We start from the raw sequence: 21,400 nt of genomic DNA, 5'->3' as shown, positions 1-21,400 counted from the left end.
CTCAGCCAGCTCCCCCAGAGGGGACACCTAATCGTGAAATGTATGTTAAATTCGGCCTTCCCCCTATTATGTATAGTACATTGTGGCACATATACACGAAAGCCGATCATGAATTGCAATGGCCACTACATGGGTCGTTTGATTTACGAAAGGTTCAATATGTGGAGCAATGTTTGTTTCAGCGTAGGGCTAGACAGGATATGTTTGATTGTGTACGTATGTGGGAGAAAGCGGTGCGTGAGCGAATGAAGCGTGAACAAGCCTTGGCGGACAAGGAGCAGCGAAAGGCTGCTCGTGATAAGGCTTTACAGCTGGAGGAAAAAGAGTTGCAGGAAAAGAAAGAAAGGAGACACGAGAATGTAATTTGCAAGTTAATGGTCAATTTCCTATTCGACGTCCTCTTTATCCTGTCCTTACTAATGAATCTGATGATTTTTCATTGCTAGACCATTGCCCGCCTCCGTATGTTTCACCTACGGCTCCGAATGAGGAATTGGATGAAGACGATCAAGGGGATAGTCGTACCAGGCTAAGTGTTGATCGGGCTGCGGAATTGCGTGGGTTTGCTCGAAAACGTAATGTTAAATCTATAACTATTTCAGAGGTTAATGACCATATGCATAAGTGGTCTGAGAAAGAACGGTTGTAATATTTGAGCCATTTTGGAGACAAAGTTGTAGAACGGTTTAGGAAATATTCATCTGAGTTGGAACCGAAAGATGTATCAGTTGGTCGTGAGAATTTGCGTAAAGGTATTTTTGTTCTTACAGATGCGGATTCGTTTTTCCAACGGTTGGTCAAGCTGCGGGATGAGGCGTTACAATTGCGGGCGGCGAAAAAGGCATCAGACCTGGCTGCGTCTGGATCGACAGAGATATCCAAAGAGTATCCTATCTTTGGAGCAGATAAGAGTTCTACAGTTCATATTATGCCTATGCGAGAAGCTGCACCTTTATATGTCCCTCCTAAGGGGCAAGGTACAGATGATGATAAAACGTCTGTGAATGCAAAGGGTTATTTTATATATAACTGGGTTTACACGCCATGGAATAGAACAGATGTTATGGCACTTAAGATTGCTCTGCCTGACCCTCGTAAAAATCAGGCAGCTTTCTATGAAGGAGTGGAAGGAGCTATTTCTTCGTGTGTTATGACATTAGTTGATATCGATCTTTTCTTTGGGTTAATATTGCCTCCTGATATGTGGAGGGCGATTCGTAAGTTTGACGATCGAGCGATTCTGGGTGCAGATTGGAAAGACTTAGCTCAAGCTGATTTGGATAGGGAGCCCGCGTGTACGCCATGTCAATTAATTTTAGATCTTCCTGGGGCTATTTTGAATAAATTGAAAACGCTTGTTCCCCCTAAGAAGATTGATTGAACTATGTTAGCTTCTTGCAAACAGAAACAGGATGAATCGGTTTCTGACTTCTTTTCACGTTTTGAGGAAGCATTCCATGACTACAGTGGGCAATTATTAACAGAGGACACGGGCAGGCATTTGTTCGTCGACAAGTACGTGGCTAATCTCCTACCGGAGATTGCAAAACGATTAAAGACTAGTGAAAGTTCCTGGACCACGGCGACCCCTGCTTCTTTATTGACCATGGCTCAGTATTATGAACAACAGGAATTGGAGGCTAAGGAAAGTAGTGATAAGAAAGTGAAGGAGTTAAAGACGAAGGTGATGTTGGCTCAGGTTTACGCTCCACAGCCGAGAGGGAACGATAGGGGTAGACGTGGATCGTATGGTATGTCTTCCGTTCGTTCCGATATTTCTGAGGACCAGTGTGCATACTGTAAACAGTTTGGACATTGGGATTAACAATGTCCGGTGCTTCGAGAACAACGTAATGAGCGTGGTCGAGGAAGTGGACGGACGCGGAATAGTTATTCAGGGTCAAGCGGTGGGGTGAATGATCGTGGTAGGTTTGAAGCGAGGGGTCGTGGTCAGGCTTATCATAACACTTTTGATCGATGGAATCAGTATCAGATAGCTGAGGGTGAGTTCACTGAGTCTCATGATTATGTACATGCATAGGATTGCGTAGGATGGGGTGTGGAATTGGTTGAAGTACCAGTAGATCAAAGGGGTCCATATGTATCAGCGCATGTTTTGGGTTCTACTGATCAGTTTCTGGTCGATACAGGAGCTACTCGTAGTGCTCTGTCCAAACACTTGGTTCCAAGGGCTCCCCTGTCTGGCGAAATAATTACATCAATAGGGTTCGATGGAACACCCTCTCTTAGCCCATTGTCACAACCCCTTACCTTTCACATTGACAAATTTACCGCCCCATGTCCGTTCTTGTTGTCACCAAACACTCCAGATAATATCATGGGACTGGATATGCTTAAATATTTTCGAGCAACTATACGTTGCACTCCTGAAGGGGTGCGGGTTATTTTGAATGAGAACTACCCAGATGTAATGAGAGTGTGCCTCATGCAAGAGACCGAGGCGTTAGCCTCTCTTCCAAAAACGTTATGGGCTACTTCGGATACAGATGTGGGACAGATGATCATCCCTCCCATACGTATCACTGTTAAGGAGGGGGCTTCCTTGCCTCGTGTACCGCAGTATAAAATTTCCAGGAAAGGTGAAATTGCTTTGATGCATATTGTACATGACTTGATTATTGCAGGCGTGGTGAAAGAAGTCCCCTATAATGTCTGTAACAGCCCTATTCTTCCGATTTTAAAGAAAGATACAGACACTAAAATCTATTGTTTTATTATTGATTTGAGAGGAATTAATAAGATAGTAGTGCCCCAGTACCCAGAGGTGTCTGATATTACCACCTTACTTACTTTGATTCCGCCCACAGCCACTACCTTCACTGTTATCGATTTGAAGAACGCCTTCTTTTCGATCCCCATCCATCCTGATAGCCGATTTCTGTTTGGCTTCACATTAAATAACAAATCATACAGATTTTGTCGAGTTCCTCAAGGTTACACTGAAAGCCCTAGCATTTATAGTCAGGCTTTAAAAAGACAGCTTGATTCTTTCAATTTACAGTCTGGAGTGGCTCTCATACAATATGTTGATGACATCTTACTTGCAGCAGACACGCAGGAACAATGTGAAGAGAGTAGTCTTTCCCTGCTTTCTTTTCTTGCCTAGAATAATCACAAAGTTTCTAGGAAAAAGCTACAATATTGTAGACCAAAGGTGACCTACCTCGGTCATCTTTTGTCTAAGGAGGGACGTGCATTGACATCTGATCGAATCCAAGCAATCTTAGATACACCAGTCCCTCGCACTCAGAGAGATGTTCGTGCTTTTATAGGTTTAACGTCTTTTTGTAGACAGTGGACAATGGGGTTCTCACACATTATAAAACCTTTGTTAGCATTGTTGTCCAAAACTACACCGATCCCCCTTGAATGGACAGATGAATGTCAGAATGCCTTTGAACAATTGAGACAAGCCCTTTGTTCCGCACCAGTGCTAGGTACACCAGATTATACAAAGATCTTTACACTATATGTACACAAGAAGGATGGGTGTGCATTGTCAGTCCTAGTACAGACACATGGGGATAAACAGAGACCTTGTGCGTTCTTTTCAGCAGTACTTGACCCCGTAGCACGAGAATTACCTGGGTGTTTTCGAGCAGTTGCAGCAACAGCAGTAGCTATACGACAGAGTGAGGGAATAGTTTTGTCATACAAATTGTTGGTGTTAGTTCCCCATGCGGTAGGCACTCTGCTAAACCAAACAAAAACCCAGTATCTAACGAGTGCACGTTTAAGAGGATATGAGTTAACACTGTTGGCGCCACATATTACACTGAAGAGATGTGCCACTTTGAACCCTGCTACCTTATTGCCGTATCCAGTTGCTGAGGGCCAGGAGGAAGAACACTATGATTGTGTTTTCCTGACTGAAGAACAAACAAAGGGTCGTATTGAATTACAGGATATGCCACTTCCAAATGGGGATGGGGAACTGTGGGTTGATGGATAGTGTTTAAGGTTGCCAGATGGTGCAACTTCTGCAGCCTATGCGATCACGACACTTAAGACAGTGGTAGAAACAGCACGAATACCGCAGAAATCGGCCCAAGCAGCTGAATTGATAGCTTTAACCAAAGCCTGTGAATTAAGTGCTGGTTTATGTGTGAATATCTACACTGATAGCTGGTATGCCTTTGGAGTAGTGCATGATTTCGGCCTACTCTCACACGGAGTGCACATTATGCATGGAGAATTAGTATGTGATCTCCTGAATGCGCTATTATGTCCAAAGAAAGTGGCGATAATCAAATGCAGTGCACATAAGAAAGTGACAGACAAAGTAGGACAAGGAAACGCTTTCGCAGATCGCATAGCGAGGGAAACTGCTATGTTACAAAATGTCTCGCCGATGTATGTGGTGAAATCACAGGCTGAGCGATGGCATGATGCTAGAGAGGAGATATTAGACATTTAGAAATCAGCGTCTGAAGCGGAACTCGCAACCTGGGCATCGGTGTGCACCTGTTTCAACGCATTTTTTACAACGCACTACTGTTACAACGCATCCATTACAACGCGGATACTGTTACAACTCATGTTTTTACAACGCATTTTTTTACAACGCAGGTACCTTTACAACGCATACCATTACAACGTAAGTATTGGTAAGTATATAGTTATTTTTTAAATGTTATATGTTTGGGGTAAAGGGGTATTTTTAGGGGTTAGGGTCACTTTTGGGTTTTTGGGTAAAGGGGTATTTTTAGGGTTCAGGGTCAGTTTTTTAAAGGGGTATTTTTAGGGTTCAGGGTCAGTTTTCAGTTTTTGGGTAAAGGGGTATTTTTAGGGTTCAGGGTCAGTTTTCAGTTTTTGGGTAAAGGGGTATTTTTAGGGTTCAGGGTCAGTTTTCAGTTTTTGGGTAAAGGGGTATTTTTAGGGTTCAGGGTCAGTTTTCAGTTTTTGGGTAAAGGGGTATTTTTAGGGTTCAGGGTCAGTTTTTAGTTTTTGGGTAAAGGGGTATTTTTAGGGTTCAGGGTCAGTTTTCAGTTTTTGGGTAAAGGGGTATTTTTAGGGTTCAGGGTCAGTTTTCAGTTTTTGGGTAAAGGGGTATTTTTAGGGTTCAGGGTCAGTTTTCAGTTTTTGGGTAAAGGGGTATTTTTAGGGTTCAGGGTCAGTTTTCAGTTTTTGGGTAAAGGGGTATTTTTAGGGTTCAGGGTCAGTTTTTAGTTTTTGGGTAAAGGGGTATTTTTAGGGTTCAGGGTCAGTTTTCAGTTTTTGGGTAAAGGGGTATTTTTAGGGTTCAGGGTCAGTTTTTAGTTTTTGGGTAAAGGGGTACTTTTAGGGTTCAGGGTCAGTTTTCAGTTTTTGGGGTACAGGGTAAAAATAAATTAAATTTAATTTTAAATTAAATTATTTAATAGTAAATAAATTAAATTAAATTACATTGCATTATTTTTGGGGTTGAGGGTCAGTTTTGAGTTTTTTGGGGTACAGGGGTACAGGGTAAAAATAAAGTTATATTTTTTTTAATTTTCAATAATTAATTTAAATTATATTTCATAAAATTACTTTAATTTATTTTTGGGGTTTAGGGTCAGTTTTCAGTTTCTGGGGTACAGGGGTACATGGTAAAAATAAAGTAATATTAATTTAAATTTAAAATAATTAACGGAAATTAACTTATTTAAAATTACATTAAATTATATTTTTAAAATTAAGTTACTATTATATTATTAATATTAACATATACTTACCAATACTTACGTTGTAATGGTCTGCGTTGTAAAGGTACCTGCGTTGTAAAAAAATGCGTTGTAAATACATGCGTTGTTACAGTATCCGCGTTGTAAAAACCGCGTTGTAACGGTATGCGGAGTAAAAGTCCGCGTTGTAACATCATATATCCCTGGGCATCGGAGGGAGTGTTGGATGATGAGGGTTGCTGGAGGAGCAAGGATATGGAGAGATGGAAATTGCCTGCCGCTTACTTGCAAGCAATGGTTCAAATGACACATGGATTGGCACATGTTGGAGCTCTTGCAATTACTAAATTGCTTATGCGAGTTTGGGAGTATCCTGAGATTGCCAATACGGCCAAAAGAGTAGTGCAGACCTGTATGATATGCTTACAGTACAATCCTGCTAAAGGGACTTATACTCCGAAAGGAGGGTTTGTTCCACCTACTGCACCATTTGAAGTACTACAGATGGATTACATCCAGCTTGAGCGTTGCAATAACCTTAAGTATGTTTTAGTGGTGGTGTGTGCTTTCAGTAAATGGATTGAGGCCTTCCCCACGAAGGATAATACAGCATTGACAACAGCTAAGGTTCTGCTCAAAGAGTACTTCCCACGCTATGGTGTTTGTAAATTTCTGTGGAATGATAACGGTCCTCATTTTGTTTGGAAAGTAGTGGAGAACGTCCTGAAAGGATTGGGGATTCAGCAAAAGTTCCATGCTGTATTCCATCCGCAGTCAGCAGGTCTGGTAGAAAGCTATAATGCTACTCTGAAGTTGAAGCTAGCAAAGATCGTGGCATCCACGTCTTTGAAATGGCTGGATGCCCTGCCTCTAGCATTGTTATCTATTAGATCAGTACCACATTCCCAAACTGGCCTCACACCTTATGAAGTGGTGTTTGGAAGGCCTATGAATATATGGGGAGTTCCTAAGCCTCGTTTGCTACATGATGTGCCTTGTATAATGATGAACGATTATTTGGCACGATTAACAAATTATTTACTCTCTATTTATCAACAGGTTCGAGAAGCGCTCCCCGACAATTCCATTGGAGAGGCTCACAATCTTCGTCCTGGAGATTATGTGATGATCCGATCGTTTGAGAGATCCAGCAGCTTGGAGCCGAGGTGGCGTGGCCCTGAGCAGGTGTTGCTGGCAACTCGAACGGCTGTGCGAGTCACGAACAAGAAGCGGTGGGTGCATTCTACTCATTGTCGTCGTGTCTCTCCGGATCGGGTGAGCCCCATTGTGCTGTCTGATTATCGATACATCTTGGATGCAGAGAAGAGCCCAGCTACTACGTCTATTGAATCGGAGGGAGCCTTCCCGGACCACACTATTTCTGGTGGAGAAAGATACAATCTACGGTCAAGGAGAGCAGCTGTTTTGTGCGAGACTGGTTGAGTTACCGCTCTGGGGTTTGTGAAAACGGAAGCCGAGAATATCAAGGGGGGGGGATCAGTTCTGCCCAGTGTAGCGACACCCGTCTTGAATCTCGGAGAAGAAACCAGCGGCTACCTCGGAGCTCAGCACTCATATTTTTATTTTTTAGTTGTTTTGTTTTGAGACATTTGTGCTTTGAACTATGGCACCTACTACGATAAGAAACAAGAGAATTCTTGGTGCAGTGCTTTTTGTTACGACCATTGTGGTAATAGCAGCAATAGCTTGGGTTTTAGAGCGATTGGTTCCGGCAAGAGAATACTTATTGCCTACTACCCCAATCCCATCTGAACATTTCCATTTTACCTTGCCTTATCATGAAGAACGACATAGACAGACTTATCTAAATAACAGTTTCATTCAGATTCTACATCACACCCATAATATGATGAACACTTCGAACTGTTGGGTATGTGGAATGTTGCCTGGACATCAGAAGAAAGGAGACACTCCGCTTATTCCTCTTCCGTTCTCTCATAATGGTTCTTGTAATGCTTGGTACACTCTTCTGTTTACTTTGAGATGGCCGACAAAAGGTGGACTGCTTTTCCGGCTTAACAAAGTTTGCTATAATGACAGAGATGGCTACCCGCAAGCAGAAGGAACTAAGTTCGTATGGGAAGAATATCGACCAGATAATGTGTCGTTGCCTCAAGTTTACACTAATCAAAGACGTATAAATATGTCCAATTTACATCTGATTACAGTTATTGATACCAAAGCTGATTTATGTGTCCGAAATAAAGGTACTATCCTGGTAGGGAGAAGTGAATGTAATACTACTCTCACCTTTGACACTCCAAATGGTATCGCCTTTGAAGCTTCATGAAACACTTACTTCATTTGTGGAAATAAAGGTTATCACCGTCTTCCTATTGGATTGTTAGGAACATGTTACATATCCTTTGTATTACCCCCTGTGTTTATTGCCCCACCCATGTATCATAATGACTTTGTGTTATACCATGATTTTATACTAAACAGAGTGAAGAGAACATTAGAAATTGATGACGTTGACCAGACAGATACCTCTCTGCAGCAATATGTCGATTTTAATTTAGGCCTCTTTTCATTTGTTGGTGCTGCCCTAAATAGCAGAAAAAAAAGACGGCTAACGCCGTGTTGTAAAAGCTGTTGCTAATGAAACAGTTTTTGCCCTAGAGAATTTGACTGAGGAACTTCAAATTACCAGAATTGTAACGCTCCAGAACCGTATGGTTCTAGATGTAGTGTTAGCTGATCGTGGGGGTGCATGCCGCATTATCGGCAGTAGTTGTTGTGTATATGTCCCTGATAATTCACCTTCTGTGTATGATGCTTTTTCTAAATTGCATAAAATAGCTGCTGAAATACATCCTGAAAACGGTACATGGACATTTTCAAATTGGTTCTGGACTTTGCTTAGTACTTGGGGTTGGAAATTGTTAACAATTCTCTGTATAATAATTGGGATACTCTTCTTCCTTTGCCTATGTATTCAATGTGGCCCTATGTTATGTTCTATGTGTATTTCTGCTTGTATTCCATCCAAACGAGCCATTGCTAAGAATGAGCAAATGATTAATCGAGAGATAACGAATATTATGTTGATTAATACTGATGATGAGTATCCCGATTACGTCCATTATGAGCTAGCTTCAGCTAAACGCTAAAAGGGTTGTCTGTCGTAATTTGACAATGATTGGGTTAGCGTTTAGCTCAGCTACAAGACTCCCTTCTTATCTTGACCACGTTTGCGGAGGCCATTTTGTACTACTGGCTTCCATCTTCATGAACATGCTGCCTCGTGGTCAGCATGCCCTTTTGTCCTTCCTCTGTACCAATGACCATCTAACTTGCCCAGCAACAGGCTATTTTTAGTACTGGTCAAGCTCGCACATGCATAGTCAAACCCTCTATATTAGTGGACGGTCATCGCTTAGGAATGTTCCCCAAACTGACCAATAGTACTGAAACTCCTCCCATAAGTTGGCTGTGTTCCAGAAATGTCCTTATATGTACCTAAACTGAGCAAATGTATCCCGCCTACTCTTTTTATTACTGTAAAAATTGTATAAAAGAGGTCGCACGCCGATGTTCGGTGTGATACTTCTTGCATTACCGAAGGGTGCTGTAGGAATGTACCACCACCCCATGGGGTCTTAATAAATTTGTCTTTTGCATTTCCAGTTTCTGTGCCAACTTCTATGTTACGGTGTTATGGAGTTTTTGCAGAGTATGTAGATCTGAAGAACCCAATACCACAGGGGGGTGCATGTTTTGATTTGTTCTGCATTCTGTCCATCAATTGTGTGTCTTTTGCGTCCTATAAGGATAGCGCTGCCATTGGTGCTGTGCTCCTCCAATCCACATATGAGCTTCCAGATGTCCCTGCGCCCGGGTCACCTCTGCCTCTCACAGGCCGAGTCCTAGTATTTTGAGCCTCACAATCCTTGGGTTCAGCACCTCCATCTGAGATGCCTCAAACACTGGTTAAAGGGGCGGCTGCTGCCCTGGGTGAGAGGTATGGGGGGACTACCTGTCTACTGTGCCCCAGAGGGGGTGTTATACACAGTCACACAAAAGGTGCTTGGTAGCTGCAGAGCTAGGTCATTGACGACTGTCTGGGCCATCATCTCGGCACCTTTAGCCTACTATAATGTCATCAATATTACAACACTAATAATGAGTATGATTTGCCCAATTTTTGCATTAAATTCTTTAGTTTGTTCAAAATCAGTAAAAACAACGTTAGCAAAGCTAGCAGCTAGTAGGCAGGCTATTACCACCATATTTGGTGGTCAAAACTATGTGCGTGATTCAGAGTTTGGCAGACTTGTTGCTCTATCATAAACATGACAGATATTCCGTCTGCCTTAGTGCAAGTGCCATATGATACAGGACATTAGTAATAAGGCTGACAGGATATTCATTCGATTTCTGATGGAGCAAACTGTCTGTCAAACTGTAAATCAGGCCCTTTGTTGTAATCTAAAGTAGGCACACATTGACACTCCACAAAAGAAAATGCAGTCTCCATCCTTTCAATATCATTAATTTAGGTGCATGTTAGTCAGCCTGACCAGGCTGCAGCCTTCTGCAATAAAAATTATTCACATCACTGAAGAAAAAGCATCTATTTACCTTATGTAAACAAGCTTTTTTGTGTTTGTTTAATTGATTGGACCCCTCCTGAGGCGGAAGCCAGGAGGTAGACTGCTGTGTAACTCTGCTGAATACTAGCGTGTGGTTTACTGAATTTTAAAGCGGCGAATTTTAAAATTATATTAGCACATCCCCTTAGCATTCATTATTATTTCGCCCTTGTTATTCCCTTTCCCCCGCACTTTGGCGGTCACAGCCAATCTTAGGGCTGAGTACCGAGTCCCGGGAGAATATTCCCGACAGCGGACATCTTGGGTGGGAGGCGGCAGCATTGTCAGCACTCTAGACATCCCTACTTAAGGAGAACGGGCGTTCTCTGCGTAGCCGATGCGATTAGTGGACTCGCCGCATCAGCGCCGGAGTCACACCAGAGTCCAGCCCGTCTGCGCCCGTCCGCGCCTCGGACAAGTCTAGGACCATGGCCTAGTTTTCATCACCATATGATGAAAAAAATCAGGTAACTTCTCCTATAGATGTATGCGTACGTAAAGATGCGCCCATACCCACAAAATATAATTCGGAGCAGCTGCGGGCACTAAGACCTTCCTTGTTAACCACATGCAGCCCACTGCACTTAGGCCGAAAAAATGCAGTATGTCAAAATTGCAATTTCCTTATAACCCCAGTCAGGACCAAAGCTATTGAAAGTAGAGACAGAATGAAGAAGTACCCAGAGCCCAAATTAAAACTTTCTCCTTTCTTAGCCTGAACTGTCGTTCCCTACCAAAACATAAAATGGAGATCTTCAATCTATTGATAGATGAAGAACCTGACGCCCTGTTCCTAACGGAAACATGGCTCCAGGAAAGTTCAGGACCTGAAACCGCCGAAGCCCTCCCAGATCAGTATGCCATTGTAAGACTAGATCGGAAAAATCAGTTGGGTGGAGGGATCGCCATTATTTTTAAGAAAGATTTTAACTGCGAATTTACTAAATTACCTTGTCCTGCCTGTGAAGCAGGCACTTTCAAACTTACTCTCGCCCCCAATTATACACTATCGGGAGCACTCATATATCGGCCACCAGGGACGGCGACAAATTGGGTGGCAAGCATTCCTGAATGTATTAGTCCTTTGGCTATGAAGACTGCTAACTTTTCCATTATTGGTGGCATGAACCTTCATTTAGACAATTCGAATTGTCTAAAAGCTGCAGAATTCATAGCTGATCTGGGGTCCCTCAACTTAACTTTGAGGAACACTGGACCAACACATAGTGCTGGACATTTTCTTGATCCGATTTTTTCAAACATTCCCTGCTCTACCTATCCACTGGTCAGAACATTATCGTATTAAATTCTCATTCCAAATTGCGCTGCCAAGTAAGGGATACACATCTGCGCAAACTCGATTTATTAGAAATTGGAAGAAATTAGTTATCGACACCTTAAATACCTTTCTTGATACACACATACCTTGCTCTAAGTCATCGGTCCAAAACTTGCCTGTGACAATTCAAAAATGGCTCATGACAGCCGTCGACACATGCCTACCAAAAACTAAACTAAAATGCAAAAATCATCGATCCCCTGCTCCATGGTTTAATGAAATATTGAAACAGGAAAAAACTAGATGCAAAAACTCAGAGTGCATGTGGAGAAAGACCTATTCTCCAGAAGTTAAAAAAGAATATAAAATCAAATTAGCCAAATATCAAGCGCTCTGTAGTAAAGCCAGAGCGGAATTCATATGTACTACTATTACGGAGGCCCTAAATCAATCAAAAACACTCTTTAAAATGGTGAAAGAGCTAGCTGGCCCGAAAACAGTACAAACTCCGCCAGACCTAAATAAGCAACAATGCGACTTATTAGCTGCGTTCTTTGTCAATAAAGTAGATAAAATTTACCAAGGAATAGAACAAGCTCAGACTAAACATCATCAGGCTAAAACAACCTCCCCTAATACATCTTCTGCTGTACTGAGTAACCATACCGACAAGCGACTCCCTTATGCCCCTACTAGTATACTAGAAAGTTGGCCTGTCATTGAGCTACTTAGTACCATCAAATCAGGATCGCCCAATGACCCACTGCCCTTCTCAGTACTCAAACAACTTAATAAGTAGTCTATGGCTATAATCACAGACCTCCTAAATGGATCCCTTAAGGAAGAATGTGTGCCGAGTGAATGGAAACATGCCATGATCCACCCTTTACTAAAGAAAGCTGGAGCTGACCCAAACTTGCCCTCAAATTTTCGACCGATCTCTTTACTACCTATATTTGCAAAAATACTTGAAAAGCATGTACACCGTTCTCTAACTGAATTTATTACAGCCCAAGACCTGCTGCCCCCCCAACAGTCAGGCTTTCGATCAGGTTTCTCTACGGAGACAACCTTACTTGGTGTTACAGAGAACATTCGATTCATGTTGGACAGAGGTGAAACGGTGGCACTAGTGTTATTGGACCTTAGTGCCGCATTCAATACGGTATCACATACTGTATTAATGCGGACATTATACTCAATGGGTATTAGAGGAGCTGCCATCAATTGGATTAAGTCGCTTTTGGACAAACGTACTTTTCAAGTCGTCTCTCGCTCTGCATGTTCAGACATTCAGGCATTTAAACATGGAGTACCGCAGGGCTCCATATTAAGCCCTTTACTATTTAATTTATATATGAGTCCACTAGCAAAGGTAACGGAAGAGAATGGATTACAAATGTTTTCCTATGCTGATGATTCACAGCTGCTCTTCTCGCTTTCCTCTGCGAAAAAGGATAGTCCATCTACTTTAAAACAAGGACTTGTGGAAATTGCAGGATGGATGCAAGAGAATTTTCTTAAATTAAACGGTAATAAGACCGTAGTAATGATCCTAGGTAAAGATAAAGAACTATGGGGCCCCCAACATTGGCCACAAGAAATGGGCCTTATTCCGGTTCCTGTGATGCAGGCCCGAAACCTTAGAATCATTGTTGACCCCTCCCTTAATATGCACCAACAAGCAGTGAAGACGTCTGCTACCTGCTTTGCTATTTTAAAATGGCTTAAGAAGATCTGCTGGATGCTGCCAGAATCCACAAAGAAAACGGTAATCAACGCTTTAATTACATCTAGGCTTGATTACGGCAATGTATTATATTTAGGGGCAAAGAAGGAAACGATTCGTAGACTGCAGACATTCCAAAATGCAGCGGCCAGACTGTTATTCAAAATCCCATATACGACATCGACCTCTAAGTACATCCGTGATCTACATTGGCTAAGAGTGGAGAATCGGATTAAATTTAAATCTCTTTGCTTTATGCACAAAAACTGCCCAAAAATACCTGCAAAGCCTAGTGCACCCTTACCACCCTTCCCGAGCCCTCCGATCTGCCTCAGCTAAGCATTTTGTAATTCCCAAAACTAAATTGTCAAGAGTGGGTGGAAAATCTTTTTCGTTTCTCGGACCCACATTGTGGAATGCGATGCCACTTTCTGTACGAAATGAGACTAGCTATTTGAAGTTCAGGAAAGCCTTAAAGACCTGGCTGTTTAACATCTGAAACATGCCCAGCCAGAGACAAACCACTGAATCAGTAGCGGCGGGAAACCCTTTGTTGGGTAGCTGTTGCGCGATACAAGTGAAATAAATAAAAATAAAGAAATAAAGCTTTTTAACGTGTATGCGTCTTTCTCTGTTTCAGAACACAATACATATACAGGCTCTGCTATTAAAGTTAATGACATTTTTTCTTTCCAGCGGATGGAAGGAGGTTTTATTGTTATAAGCATCATTTTAGATGAACTGGTTGCCTTGCAGGCTTCCATTCTTGTACTGGCAGCTAATCTCACATGGGGTCATCAATTTTGACCTGCCTAATTAATATTAATTACGTCGGTCGTTTTCCAAAAACCTGATAATGGACAATTTTTTATGTGACCCATTAATACATAGATTGCAAACTGTATTCTCATTTGCAATTTATTTCAAACATAACGTGCATATTTTGGCAGTGATTGAAGAATACTATGGGGCATATTTATCAAGAGTTTGCGTTGTGTTTGCCCCACGCAACATGATACATGCGTGATGAAAAGCCCTAAAATGTGATTTTTTTAAGTAACGCAACTCTAACACCGCCGATAGAGAATTTAACAGCTGGCTCACCAACCCCCTAGACAGCTTCATCCCATTAACATGCTCTCTTAAGCATGTAAAAAGGATAAACCACGCTCCTTGGTACACTCCGCCCCTGAACATTCTTAGGAAGGAGTGCAAAAAGACGGAGCGGACATGGAGAAAAAACAAATCGGCGACGGATAAAAACACTTATCAAACAGCCATGAAGGCTTACAAACAAGCCCTCCACAGCGCAAAAAGCTCCTTCTATGAGGAAAGAATAAAGAATTCCTCGTGCTCGGCTAAAGAGACTTTCTCCATCCTCAAAGAGCTCCTCCATGTCCCAGCCCCCCCCAGATACCCATGGACCCCAAAGCAGCCGAGGAAAAATGTGTCAACCTGGCTAATTTCTTCGACAACAAAATTAAGAAAATCCTTTCCTCCCTACCTGCCATCAATCAGGCCACCTCTGAAATAGCCAAGGATCGCGCCCCTACGTCAGGAAACCCCCCTGACAAACCCGAACCCCCTCGTTTAGCTTCTTTCGGACCAGTCACAGAAGAAGTGGCAACTACTCTAGCAGCCACGAAAAGTGGCGCTCCCAGCGACTCAGTCCCCATACGATTCACTAAAAACATCGCTCGGACCATCACAGCTAGACTCACGGCCCTCATTAACACCTCGTTTGCCCAAGGAGAAGTCCCACAAAGCTGGAAGGAGGCCGTTGTTAAAGAACTTCTTAAGAAGCCGTCGCTAGACCCCGCGGACCTATCCAACTACAGACCCATCTCGCTCCTCTCTTGGATAGGTAAGGTCGCGGAGAAGCTTGCAAATAAAAAGCTGTCCCATTTCCTAGAAGCAAACCATCTCTTAAGAAACTCCCAAACAGGCTTCAGACCAGGTCAGGGCACGGACACCGCCCTCCTGGCGGCCGTAGAGAAAGCTAGGGAAATCATTGACACAGGAGGATCAGTGGCAGTGGTCCTCCTAGACCTTAGCGTGACATTCGACACTGTCAGCCACCAAGTCCTAGCCCAGCGCCTGGATAACACTGGCGTACAAGACAGTGCATTGAAATGGCTCACATCCTTTCTCTCCCGACGCTCCTTTCAAGTCTGGGAAGGAGAAAGCCGCTCCCCCTCGATCCCCCTCCGGTGTGGAGTGCCTCAGGGCTCCTCACTAAGCCCCACGCTTTTCAACGTGTATATGGCCCCACTGGAGGAGTTGGTAGCCCCATTCGGAGTCACGACCGTCAGCTACGCTGACGACACTCAGCTGGTGGTGACCCTCTCACACCCCAAGCTTAAGCCCTCCAACCTGCGAGACTGCCTCTCCAACGTCCATCAATGGATGAGCGACTCTGACCTAAAGCTTAACGGGTCAAAAACAGAGATCCTGCTCCTCGGTCACAAAACTTCGAGTCTCCCCTCCAACCTCTGGCCCGCCTGTATGGGTGAACCCCCCTCTCCTAAGACAGAGGTGAAGAGTCTGGGAGTGTGGCTGGAGACAGATCTCACCTTCAGGACGCAGGCTAGGAAAACAGCCGGTATCTGCTATGGTCTACTCAGATCATGCAGAAAGGTGCTCCCCCTACTACCACTCCAGTCCCGTCTCCTGCTAATTCAAGGTTTAGTGCTATCCAGGCTAGACTATAGCAACGCTATTTACCTCGGGGGCGCCGGAAGCCACCTTCCAAATACTGCAAAAAACCCAAAATGCCGCAGCTCGCCTTCTCACAAACACTCCAGCAAGAACATCAGCCAAACCTGCTCTGAGAAAACTTCACTGGCTCCCCGTGAGGGAAAGAGTCGCCTTCAAGGCCCTCTGCCTGGCCCACAAGGTCCTGCATAACGCTGGTCCCCCCATTCTGAGCACTTGGATCACTCCATATAGACCGCCAAGAGCGCTCCGGTCTGAACAGGGAAACCTTATCGTTGTCCCTAAGGTGAAGAAAGCCCGCATCGGCGGCCGCCGATTTTCGGTAAACACGGCCAGAAAATGGAACGCTCTCCCCCCGAGCCTCAGAGCTGAACCAAACCTCCTACGATTTAGGAAGTCCCTCAAAACCCTCCTTTTTCCCTGATTCATTCGCAGCTTCCCTGTGCCCCCCCTTAGGAGTTTGAGGTTTCAGCGCTGGGATACTCGAGGGTGACTACGCGCTCTATAAAAACCTAAAATAAATAATAAAAATAAATAAATAAATTGCATGGCCTTGATTGGCTTGATAAATTAGTAGTTACGCAACGCAGCACAAATCGCAGTGTTTGCATTAACCTGCCCCAGGGAGGCGTTACATAGGTGTCCCCAAGCAACTCTCATGTATTTTAACGCCTTGTCAGATTCACCATTACTAGTAGACCTGAGAATGCACCAAAATGCTAGGCCTTCCCGTGGGAGGTATAAAGAGGAGAAATAGCTTAATTTCTTCTAGATATTTCCTCTTTCTATGTGTGCTGCAGAATGCAGCACACATAGAAAGAAGAATATGCCTCATGGGATTGTTTTTGTGTAGAAAGGTAGCCTTTCCTGCACAAAAACAAATCTGCCTGCAATGCAGGCACCCTTGCAGCACGGTGCAAAGGTGCCTGCGCTGGTGTTAGGCAAACCATTGTGCGTCATCACTGGGAAAAAAGCAGGAATGCGCCATCTTGTGTTAAATGCAGTACATTTCTGCCCTTTTCCAGTAAGCAACGTAGCACAGCAAGGTGACTTTTAAATATATAGGCCACTACCTACCTTCCTGGTGGTTCATGAAGTTCTTTATGGACAGGTTTATGTATGCTAAAGGATTTAAAATGAGCACCCGTTCCTCTTTTACAGGTCTCAACAAGCTGCCTTCACTGGAGAAAAGACTAGAAGAAATTGCGGAAAGGAACAAAATGGTTATAAAAAGGTATGAGATTTTTAAATGGAAGACCCTCTAATATTTGTTACCATTGTCTATTTCAATTTTTTCCACATATATATGAAATTGTGTATGGAGCAAACCACTCCTCATTATCAACCCTGGGAGGAGCAGTCGTAGTGCCTCTACGCGAAGTTCCAGGAGTTGGAAAGCAACTCCGTGGAACTTCGCTACGCTCCACTCCCTCCCCCCTCCTCAAATAATTAAAAGATAGTAAAAGGCACTTACCTGCCCCGTGGCTGCCTCCTCCTGGAAATCGCCGCTCTCCTGCCTCCTCCTCGCCGCACCAGACGTACAACGCAGGTGTTATCATTGAAGTCATAAAAGGGGGTGGTGATGAACAGAGTTTCTGAATTAAGCAGACCACTCTTACCCAGTCCAAAGATCAGGGCTTGATCCATCACCGTTATTTATCTCACTGCACCATCCCAGTTCAGAACCTGACTTTATGCAAATCAGTCTGTCCCTGGCCCAGTGCATCATTGGAACAGGGCAGACTAAACTACCAAGCCAATTCTTCACCAGAAAGGAAACAAGCTACCGGGGACCGGTTTCTGGCATTTCAGCCGTCGTCGGCCCGGCTTGCTTGAATCCTGATGGTGCAGTGAGAAAGGGACTCATGTCTGAGTATACCCAGCCACACCTATAGTGGCCAAAAACGATTCAGAAAAGGGGGTGGTGATGAACAGAGTTTCTGAATTAAGCAGACCACTCTTACCCAGTCCAAAGATCAGGGCTTGATCCATCACCGTTATTTATCTCACTGCACCATCCCAGTTCAGAACCTGGCTATATGCAAATCAGTCTGTCCCTGGCCCAGTGCATCATGGGAACAGGGCAGACTAAACTACCTAGCCAATTCTTCACTAGAAAGGAGACAACCTACCGGGGACCGGTTTCTGGCATTTCAGCCGTCGTCGGCCCGGCTTGCTTGTTTACTGATGGTGCAGTGAGAAAGGGACTCATGTCTGAGTATACCCGGCCACACCTATAGTGGCGAAAAACGATTCAGAAAAGGGGGTGGTGATGAACAGAGTTTCTGAATTAAGCAGACCACTCTTACCCAGTCCAAAGATCAGGGCTTGATCCATCACCGTTATTTATCTCACTGCACCATCCCAGTTCAGAACCTGGCTATATGCAAATCAGTTTGTCCCTGGCCCAGTGCATCATGGGAACAGGGCAGACTAAACTACCAAGCCAATTCTTCACCACCCCCTTTTCTGAATCATTTTTGTCCACCATAAGCGTGGAAGGGTATACTCAGATGTGAGTCCCTAGCTCATTGCACCATCAGGATTCAAGCAAGCCGGGCCGAAGACGGCTGAAATGCCAGAAACCGGTCCCCGGTAGCTTGTTTCCTTCCCAGTATAAGAATTGGCTTGGTAGTTTGGTCTGCCCTGTTCCCATGATGCACTGGGCCAGGGTCAGACTAATTTGCATATAGCCGAGTTCTGAGCTGGGATGGTGCAGTGAGCTGAAAAACGGTGATGGATCAAGCCCTGATCTTTGACTGGGTAAGAGTGGTCTGCTTAATTCAGACACTCTGTTCATCACCACCCCCTTTTCTGAATCATTTTTGTCCACCATAAGCGTGGAAGGGTATACGCAGATGTGAGTCCCTAGCTCATTGCACCATCAGGATTCAAGCAAGCCGGGCCGAAGACGGCTGAAATGCCAGAAACCGGTCCCCGGTAGCTTGTTTTCTTCCCAGTATAAGAATTGGCTTGTAGTTTGGTCTGCCCTGTTCCCATGATGCACTGGGCCAGGGTCAGACTAATTTGCATATAGCCAAGTTCTGAGATGGGATGGTGCAGTGAGCTGAAAAACGGTGATGGATCAAGCCCTGATCTTTGGACTGGGTAAGAGTGGTCTGCTTAATTCAGACACTCTGTTCATCACCACCCCCTTTTCTGAATCATTTTTGTCCACCATAAGCGTGGAAGGGTATACTCAGATGTGAGTCCCTAGCTCATTGCACCATCAGGATTCAAGCAAGCCGGGCCGAAGACGGCTGAAATGCCAGAAACCGGTCCCCGGTAGCTTGTTTCCTTCCCAGTATAAGAATTGGCTTGGTAGTTTGGTCTGCCCTGTTCCCATGATGCACTGGGCCAGGGTCAGACTAATTTGCATATAGCCAAGTTCTGAGCTGGGATGGTGCAGTGAGCTGAAAAACGGTGATGGATCAAGCCCTGATCTTTGGACTGGGTAAGAGTGGTCTGCTTAATTCAGACACTCTGTTCATCACCACCCCCTTTTCTGAATCATTTTTGTCCACCATAAGCGTGGAAGGGTATACTCAGATGTGAGTCCCTAGCTCATTGCACCATCAGGATTCAAGCAAGCCGGGCCGAAGACGGCTGAAATGCCAGAAACCGGTCCCCGGTAGCTTGTTTCCTTCCCAGTATAAGAATTGGCTTGGTAGTTTGGTCTGCCCTGTTCCCATGATGCACTGGGGCAGGGTCAGACTAATTTGCATATAGCCAAGTTCTGAGCTGGGATGGTGCAGTGAGCTGAAAAACGGTGATGGATCAAGCCCTGATCTTTGGACTGGGTAAGAGTGGTCTGCTTAATTCAGACACTCTGTTCATCACCACCCCCTTTTCTGAATCATCATTGAAGTCAGTCAGTCAGAAAGGCTTTATTTCGATAAAAACATATCATAAAAGCATCACATGTTTTATAAAACACATTTGAAGTTAAAAACAAGTATTAATCTATTTACACCAATTTTTACAACCAATACTTAAAGTTTAAAAAACAATATTTAAGAAGTTTATAAAAATCCAGATTATACATTTTGCTTAAGCCTTTTATTTCTAAAGGACCATGTCCAAGATAAAAATTTAGAGAGGCCACAAGCATACAATATCATTGAAGTAGGAAAGCGAGGAGGAGGCAGGAGAGCAGCGATTTCCAGCAAGAGGCAGCCATGGGGCAGGTAAGTGCCTTTTACTAACTTTTCATTATTTGGGGAGGGTGGTGGGGCCGGCTAACTACGATTTGCCATGGAGTCGTAGTTTTGCCTGAACTCAGCTTTCGCAACGGAATGCGGAGTAGGCAAAACTATGTAAACTCCGCTGGCGGAGCGTAGTTACCCACCCAGGGTTACTCATTATATACATTTAAGATGCATCCACAACATACAAAATCCTCAACTTCTGTTGCCATGTAATTACAAGATGCCTTTACTTCAAGTGCATGGAATGTTAGACACCTTTCCCACATTCTCGCTCAGTCTATGCATTCGCTCTCCTAGTAAGACTTTGGGAGTCTCATTGCAAAGGTGACTTGCACTTTTAAGTAGTTTACTCTTTAGAGTAATTTTAATGCTTTTGGCTAATCACAAAATCTGACTGTAAGGTCACTAATCTGCGTAAGAATAAATTACATGTGAAAATTACTTAAAAGTATAGGTCACCTTTGTCAATATTCCATGCAGTTTTTGGATAACCCCAAGGCCCTTCAGTTTGGTGAATATATGTAGTTTACAGTTTTGAAGTAAATTTAGACTCATATTTTGTGAATAGTAAAAAGTCGCAACATACTCCTTAGTATAAATTACGCAAAAGTATAAGTTACCTTTGTGAACGAGGCCCTCTTTGTTTCCCATGAACCATTCTATACAGCTGTTTCTAGACTCCACTCTGTTCTTTTGGTTCTGAAGTACTGTAGACTTGTGATATAGATGAGGCCTTACTCGAGGATTAGGAAACCTGTCTTTCCTTTGTTTAAAGCTTCCAAAGCTACCAAAACTTCTTTTTGCTGTTCCACTGCTTTGGCCTTGATATTAACCAATATAATAACCTCCCACAGTCACTTCATGGTTGGTGATGTCTAGACCTGAACTCCTGTTGTGCATTACTCCTCAGGAGTTCTGACTGCTAAGTGTATGCCCTTGTGTCTGGCAAAGAACATTGGCAGTCCCCTGACTGACTGACCATTTAGGAGTTTTTCTAACTCAAGCTCATCCTCTGCCTCTTTTTGAAATGTTGTATGCGAAGCAGTGCCCACATTGGCTGTCCTGCCCACCATTCATAGAGCTCATGTTTAAAGATTACCAGTAGCAATGTCAAAGGCAGAATTGCCAGTCTCCCTTGTGGTGTATGCTTTGGCTTGGATGGTGCTACTACCTTGCCTGCCACCTTA

General features: G+C 43.8%; 1 protein-coding gene across 2 annotated transcripts in view; it reads left to right on the top strand.

Moving 5' to 3' along the window:
- Positions 1–21,400, top strand: part of LOC147747793 (flavin-containing monooxygenase 1-like) — a 534,466-nt gene that overhangs the window by 503,693 nt on the left and 9,373 nt on the right. For both annotated transcript variants that reach the window (XM_086955881.1, XM_086955892.1), the window contains one exon: positions 17,167–17,239. In XM_086955881.1, the coding sequence (XP_086812007.1) occupies positions 17,167–17,239 (73 nt within the window). The remainder of the gene's footprint in view (positions 1–17,166; positions 17,240–21,400) is intronic.

Source organism: Lissotriton vulgaris, chromosome 1_1 (genome assembly GCF_964263255.1).
Source record: "Lissotriton vulgaris chromosome 1_1, aLisVul1.2, whole genome shotgun sequence".
NCBI classification, from domain to species: domain Eukaryota; kingdom Metazoa; phylum Chordata; class Amphibia; order Caudata; family Salamandridae; genus Lissotriton; species Lissotriton vulgaris.
This window is presented reverse-complemented; position numbering and strand designations above follow the sequence as displayed.